Genomic DNA, 7,106 nt, shown 5'->3' on the forward strand with positions numbered 1-7,106 from the left:
AAGAAGAAGAAAAGCCACTTAGGCCAATGAGTTCCTTTGCTTCCATTTTTCAAACTCGTCAAGCTCAAGTTTCCACAGCATGGAAAGAGCATTCTTATGTATTCCAGTGCATCCAAGATTTGCACTGAAATACAACAATCTCATTTTAAACAGCAGATAGATTACATCAAAAGCACAACTAGACTTTTTTTTTTTGATTAGAGAACACACACTGACCTCCTGAAGAAAAGGAGGGAGTAGTGTGGGGCAGCAATAAACTGYGTCTCACAAGTATCCTAAATACAAGCACTGTTTTCAATCACTGAAAGATTCTATCATCTATGACCCTAAAACCCAACCCTGAAAAAAAAAAAAAAAATCCTGGACTTTCAGTATCTGAAAGAATCTTATTTCAGTTTAGTTTTATTGTTGTCACTATACTAAGGACCAGTTTGAATAGGTRTTTTGCCTGCAGGTAAACAAATTATTCAGGAATAGTAACCCTCCACACTCCTTAGATTTAAAAATCTGGCTTTTACATAAGACATCCTGAGCAGTTAATAAACACTAAAGCATCACACTGAAGATTCTATTTACAAGTGAATCAAGTCTGCAGTACTCTGTGCTGCAAGGATTAAGACTATCTAAAGGTAAAATGCCTACATTAGCAAACACATACAAACCTTGCAAATTCTTCAAATGAATTAATCTGTTAAGCACAAAACATAKTTTACCTTTCATCACAATAGGAAAATTTCATATCAAGACTGTGACGACTGAGGAACGTTTTACTGTCCAAGGGGACCTCAATGTTTGATGGATGAGGAATAGGTTCACAAATCAACACCAAACATGTCATGGGAGGCTTTTTGTAGCCACAATGAGTCTGATTACTGCATGTGTCATACACACGAATATGTCCAGTGCAGTGAAGTACCTGTGGGAGAATTTTTAAAAAAGACCATGTTCTTTTCCATTAGACAACACAGATCAGTACACTTCCAGGAAATTCTTCCCCCTCCCCATCTCTCTCTATTCTGTTACTGGAAGCAACAATGCAACAGAGCTTTCAAACCAATTGGAGACGGGGAAAAAAAAGAAAAGAAGTAGGGGGAAGGGGAGAGAGTCAGTTCTCCTCCTCATGCTACACAGCCTGTGATTCCTACACAGGCAGCTGGCTGCCAACTCTTCTCTCCCTGGCGTTCACTGAAACCATACTAGAATTCTGTGCTTCTCTGAAAGTTACCTGAATGATGACACTCATTTGCAATTGCATCCCCAGAAAATACTRTACTTTTTCAGTTTGAAAGTTACAGGAAGGAGTAGCAGTCTCCATTTTAGATCTTTTACAGGAATGATGTTGCAAGGTGAGATCAAGTAGGTTCTTTAAAGGATAAGTAGTTTGGCATTTTCTCACCCTCCCCATACCCTTAAGCATTCTGAAATACAAATAGGTCAAATACAGCAGAAAAGAAASAAGCTGTACGATCAAGAATAACTACATAAATTTATAAAGGAATTTTGAGTAGCATTAGCACTTGATATAGTAAAAGGTTGTATTTTGCCCAAAGAGGAAAATGCATTTGTTTCAGAAAGTTATCAAACTAGGCTCTTTTTATTCTGATTATTAAAAATGGGATGGCCACTTATTACTCAGAAAGAGTAATAACTAAGTCCTTCAGAGAAATCTCAACTATCACATTTACAATCAAATTAAAAACAAACAGTTATCASTATAATCTAGTGTCAGGTAACTTCTTCCTCAGAGAAGGCTTTTTACAAACATATTTAGGAATTATAATCTCTAATAAGTAAATTAGCTCTGATTTAAAATGGAGAGTTCATTAAAATTAGTTTTTTAAAGGTCTTTTAAGACTGGTGTATTCAGTATTAAAATTCAGCATATTTAAGCAGTCATTCAGTACTTAGTGGAACTCAAGTTCAAGTGACATTAACTAAAAATGTTGAAATACAGTAAGCTGTGACATTCGAAAAGCCAGCAGTCAAGCTGCATAAATACTCCTTTGYATTAGTTACCTTCCATGTTGCAGACTTAATATTCACTGTTCTTCCTCTGCTAGTCAGTGTACACTTCATTCTGAGAAAAAAGCTGCGCTCCGTGTTCTGCTCTTTGCCCTTTTTCACAGGACCTAACAAAAGCAAATAGTAAACCAGTTCTTAAGCTCTTGGATCATCTTCCCCAGATGCAAAAAGCATGTTACAGAACTATCTCTAAGAGTAGGGGAAGACAGAAAAAATAACTTGCATGAAAAAGTCCAGAAATCCTAATGCAAATTAATACTAATGGTACTTATTTTTTAGTTTTATTCACTAACAGTAGACTAAGTTAAGCATTTGCCTTTATAGAGAACCTTTCAAAGTCAGTTACTAGCTAAGCTATTTAAAAACAAACAGCTTAATTTGGGCAGYGAAAATGCAAACTGATCCTACCAGGAGAACTACAAGCAGCTCACTGCAAATTCAAAAGAAAATAGAGCACCTAGGATAAGAAGAGGTGGGAAAGAGTGAATTGGCAGAGGAGTGCTAATGAGTTAGAGCTAAGTCGTGATATAGCATGGAAGTTTAGAACACAAGAGCTTACTTACGATATAAGCTTATATAATATTTTACTCATCTTCCAAAGACAATAGTTACTATGAAATTCTTCATGGTAGCTCACTGTTCTAATGAATTTTGTCAAGCTGGTAGCTGCAAACAGTAAAGCCACTACACTGCCTTGTCTGTTGTCTCTGCTATCAACATAGCTACAATAGAGTGATGAGGACAAGCCTACTCTGTGCTGCAAGGGAATATCCTCAATAAAAGAGAAAAAATTGCAAAGTTCAGAGAAACAACTACAATCTATTTCATTCAGTTTTTAAAACTGTGCTTTTTAAAGATTTAAATCAATTCAGAAATTTGTAGTTGAAGATCACTCAATTTTATTGTTACTAATTCCTGATGCTTCAGGCTTCATTCTAAGCAGCAGCTCTAAAAGATAGAGCAGCTTTCACAAGTCTGATTTAGAAGCTATTTTAAAAATTACCAGCTTTTCACGATGCTCATTAATACTCTGCTTTTTTAAGAATATTTTTTTTTATAACAAAACAGGTGTTTACCCTGCTGTAGTGAAGTGGGTTTTCTTTTGTTTTTGTTTTGTTTGTTCTTTTGTGGGGTTTTTTTGCAAATGCAATATTGTATTCCAAGTAGGGAGGAGAAAAAAGAAAAGTCTAGTCTTTTCCAGATACATACTTCAATAGTAAGAGCAGAGAAATTTAGGAAGAGCTTACAAAAATAAGAATAAAGATCAGGGCCCTTAATACTTGCATTAAATGAAATCACACTTCTGGTTTAGTGATACAAGAAAGCAGAAGTAGGTCTTAAGTGATTTTATGACATGCGATTTAATCATCATCTAGATTGAGAGTCCATATAACCCTCTTTGATGAGCCAGGAGTTAGAGAGGTCAGATTTTAGATTTATAGCAACCAAGTAAAGTAGATCTGTTTGGAGGCATGCATGTTGCCTAGCCCTTAAGTCTTTTCAGAGCTTGTTAATGATTGTAAAAATCACCAATTCGTGGAGAACATATTAATTTCAAATGTATACAGAACATGTGATTATGATGTTCTACTGCCCTGAGGGAAAATTTTGAAGTTTGAGGAAAGATACCCATTTCATGCATTGATTCAAAGGTGCTGTGAAGCATCAGTTTCAAAGCCCCAAATTAACAGTGGCTTTAGGGGTCTGTTGGGGTGGAAGGGTGTTCTTCCTTATTCTTACCAAAGCGTAAGACAGAACTCTGATTTGTTTTTTCATCTTTTCTATGTCCTAGACATAACACCACAGATTTCTGGAAGAAACCATTCTCCTTTAAGCTGTCCTGAGAAGACATGCCTAGACCAAGACATATGTACCARAACTTTAACTTCCCTATATTATTCTATAGCAATAACTTAAAATGATTTTCATTCACCCTACCTCTAACTACTTTTTCCYGTAAGGCATGCTAATTCTTTCAACCTTCAATAATTCTGTTTGAGTCATTAATTTTGTTTTAGATTAAAGAGCGCTAATGAAGTTTCATCTCTCCTACRATTAGAATATTTCCAAAACATTCTGGCTATTTCTGTAGTTAATATCCTCGAACAAGRTGTGAGATCTAAAAAATAAAATATAGCATTTTGTTCTCTCTTAACTCCTYTATCTGGCAGATAACCAAACATGCTAATGACAACAGGAATTGCCCTTAACTAAATTAAATACATTTCTTTCTTCTCACCGTTTCTGTGCGTAAGCATTTCTCTCAGCTCTTCATGGTCACATGGATGAGTGAAATCAAACACACTATGCCCCGTCAACTCGAACTGTAAAAATAAGTGGTACATTGAGTCTAACTTCTTATATTCCAATCTATAGAAAGGTGATATATTTTTGTAAATCTTAGGAATTGTCAATATTCACCTGAGTAAGTCCCATACACTTGTTCACATTTTCAGACATGTAAATCATGTCCCCATCTTCAGAGAGAACCATGACAAATCCATCAAGAGCTTTTAAGTAAAAACAGTTCAGCTCCTTCTCCATTTTGGCCTCTGTCTCCAGCTCACCTGTAAGAACCCACATACTTTTGTGAGTGAACATCAGTCATTCTTCACTTACCATCAGGAATGATGTCTGGCACTAGTCTGTAGCACTAGTCAAGCTAGCAAGATTGTCCAAACATACTGTAATTCACTTATCTCAGATAAGTGACCAATTAAATTCTTCAAGGTCTGGCAATGATACCACAAATTACAAAGTTAGAAAGTACAGAGGTTTAACCTCCCTCTGCATACACCAATAAACCCTTCACCTTGAGGAAAAACATAAATGCTACCACTTATCTCAAAAAGACATTACAAACTTTTCTCAAGGGTTTCCTCTGAATAGTATGTCAGCAATATGCAGCAGTAATTTTGCTGTAGGCAGGCACACACRAGTACCAATAAGTAGTACAGCATCSACGGCATGCCAAACAGGTAATAGTTCATTAAGCTAGCTCAAATACATCTATCCATACAACTGCAGGAATGACTGTAAAAAGGCAGACATTGCCTTGGTTAACTTCACCTTCAGTGGAATACAAATTAAAAAAAAAAAAATCCCTGCAGGTTACATTAACAAGAAACACCCACAGTTAGCTAGGCCAGTTTTGTACCTACCATCTACAGTTTAGTAAAACACAGTTTTAACCTAATTCTCTAGGAGAAAGAAAGCTTACATGAAAGAAACCTAACTTTGGGAAAAAGGTCACAAAGCTGAGACTTTTTAAATGGCATTGTGGCTCAGCTTGCTCTGACGAGGCAAATAGTATCATCAGAACAGAAAGGGGAAAACAAAGTCCATTAAGCTGTGGCCACGTTTTCCCTGCACTTTCAATAATAGCCTCTTTCTAATGGAAGGTCTCCAACCAACTATTTAATTTCAGTATTTTTTAAATTGCTCATAGGCTTTAAAAATAGCTTCAGTATACAAGCAGCCCCTTTTTCAGATTCTGTCGATAAGTTATTCACTAACCAGCATCTAGTAACTTCCTCATTCGTAGGTAGCTGATGGTCAGTCTCATAATCGAGGCCTTGTCGAGGTGTGCGCTCACGGTGTGTGGCAGAGGCAGCTGATGAGCAAGTTCRTAGAACACTTCAGATTCCTTGCTTCTTCGGCATCTGGCTGCATCTCTTGATTTTTCCTTTCTCCGTTCTGAACTAATCCTATATAAATAAAATTCAGAGTTAATATAAAAAGCAAGAGTAGGAGTCACAACTTGAAACTGTACAAGCTGCCCAGTAGCCAATACATTTGCTATTGAGGCTATTAATTTTAAAAATGAAGTTTTAAACTATCTCAGTCTCTACTCTGTATTTGCATACATATTTCTGCAGCTCTCAGGCTCTGCCAGAATTAGACTCCCAAACAAGGTCTTCCAACAATAAAAATCAGTTCTTAAAACAGGTATCTACATGCACTGGATGTTCTTAAAGTCCCTATCATCTCATACTTTGACTGCTGGTTTCCAGCCTCCAAATCCTGCTTCCTTCCTCTTTCCTACCAACCCTTAAAGCATTCCCTGTACCCACACCACTTCACAGGTTTGCCTCGTGCATCGGTCACATTGTTTTTAAACTAACGATTTTGAGACAGGAACTCTTAAGTTTTTCTTACATTTGAAAACTAAAGAGCTGAATGCTGCTGTGGTCCCTGGGGAAGATTAGGCCACCGCAGTTAAATGTGCTTTTGTTTTACAATAGWCAGTGCAAAAACATAAGGTATTAGTTTCAGGCTTGCTTTCTATACGTGTATGCCTTCTGAAGGCATGCTACYTTCATTTTACACTTGATAAGATACAAAAGACAGTTGTAGTAATCTGTAGGATTAACTYTGTCCATTTTTCTATTTATTTACATGAAAACTGTAAGATACATGCCTATAAACACTGCTTTTATAACTCAAAGTTGCATGTCTTAATGCTATCATAAAGAGATTAAGTATTASTAGTTGAAGAAGAAAATAATCCTTTTTATACCACATTATAGTTACTACCAACARTTTAAGAATAATCTTTTAGAAGTCTAGTCAGATTAGAAGGCCAAGCATTATCACTGCCAATTTTTCTTTTCTAAGCTTGGGGATCTGTGGAAAAAAAAATTATATATAACTTTTTATTTAGCACATATCCTGTGACAGTACCACAAATGACAGAGGAAAGTGACTCACTAGCTGATTTTCCCTGGGAAATAGTGAATCTAACTACATGGAAGCAGTGAAATACATTGACAAAAAAAACCCACATTTTTAGTCCTTTTTCTTGTTTTTCACAGTTATAACAGCCAAAAATCCTGCTTAGCTTGTGCAACAATATGCCAGTGACAATACTATTAAGACTGAGAGCAGAAGCAAGAATGCCTTAAAACACGGAAGTAGTTTAAGAAGTTGCTATATGGACAAAGTAAATTGACAGAACTTCTTTCGAGATTACCTTTCTTTTCCCCTCAACTTCAAGAAGTTTAAGATTTTGCCATCCATTCCTAACTGCTATCATCCATTTCCTCTACCTCTCTATCACTACCAACAAAAGTAAGCTTTAGCAG

At 36.2% G+C, this 7,106-nt stretch overlaps 1 protein-coding gene and 1 long non-coding RNA gene across 3 annotated transcripts in view; one reads left to right on the top strand and one right to left on the bottom strand.

Annotated features, from left to right (window-relative positions):
* The window catches only part of LOC146590141 (uncharacterized), an 8,136-nt gene extending 3,876 nt beyond the window's left edge, over window positions 1–4,260 (top strand). Inside the window, exon 2 of the long non-coding RNA XR_014897057.1 lies at window positions 3,815–4,260. This is a non-coding gene — a long non-coding RNA (uncharacterized LOC146590141). The remainder of the gene's footprint in view (window positions 1–3,814) is intronic.
* The window catches only part of HIF1A (hypoxia inducible factor 1 subunit alpha), a 15,318-nt gene extending 9,645 nt beyond the window's left edge, over window positions 1–5,673 (bottom strand). For both annotated transcript variants that reach the window (XR_014897056.1, XM_085315040.1), the window contains exons 1-5: window positions 5,539–5,673; window positions 4,444–4,589; window positions 4,262–4,346; window positions 2,017–2,129; window positions 714–916 (exon numbers count right to left, since the gene is read on the bottom strand). Coding sequence is in view for 1 of the 2 variants with exons in the window: in XM_085315040.1 (XP_085171166.1) it covers window positions 714–916; window positions 2,017–2,129; window positions 4,262–4,346; window positions 4,444–4,589; window positions 5,539–5,587 (596 nt within the window). In the remaining variant the exon portion in view is untranslated. The remainder of the gene's footprint in view (window positions 1–713; window positions 917–2,016; window positions 2,130–4,261; window positions 4,347–4,443; window positions 4,590–5,538) is intronic.
* Between the last annotated feature and the right edge of the window lie 1,433 nt (window positions 5,674–7,106).

Source organism: Rhea americana, unplaced genomic scaffold (genome assembly GCF_003343005.1).
Source record: "Rhea americana isolate MKP2758 unplaced genomic scaffold, rheAme1 scaffold_42, whole genome shotgun sequence".
Classification (NCBI taxonomy): domain Eukaryota; kingdom Metazoa; phylum Chordata; class Aves; order Rheiformes; family Rheidae; genus Rhea; species Rhea americana.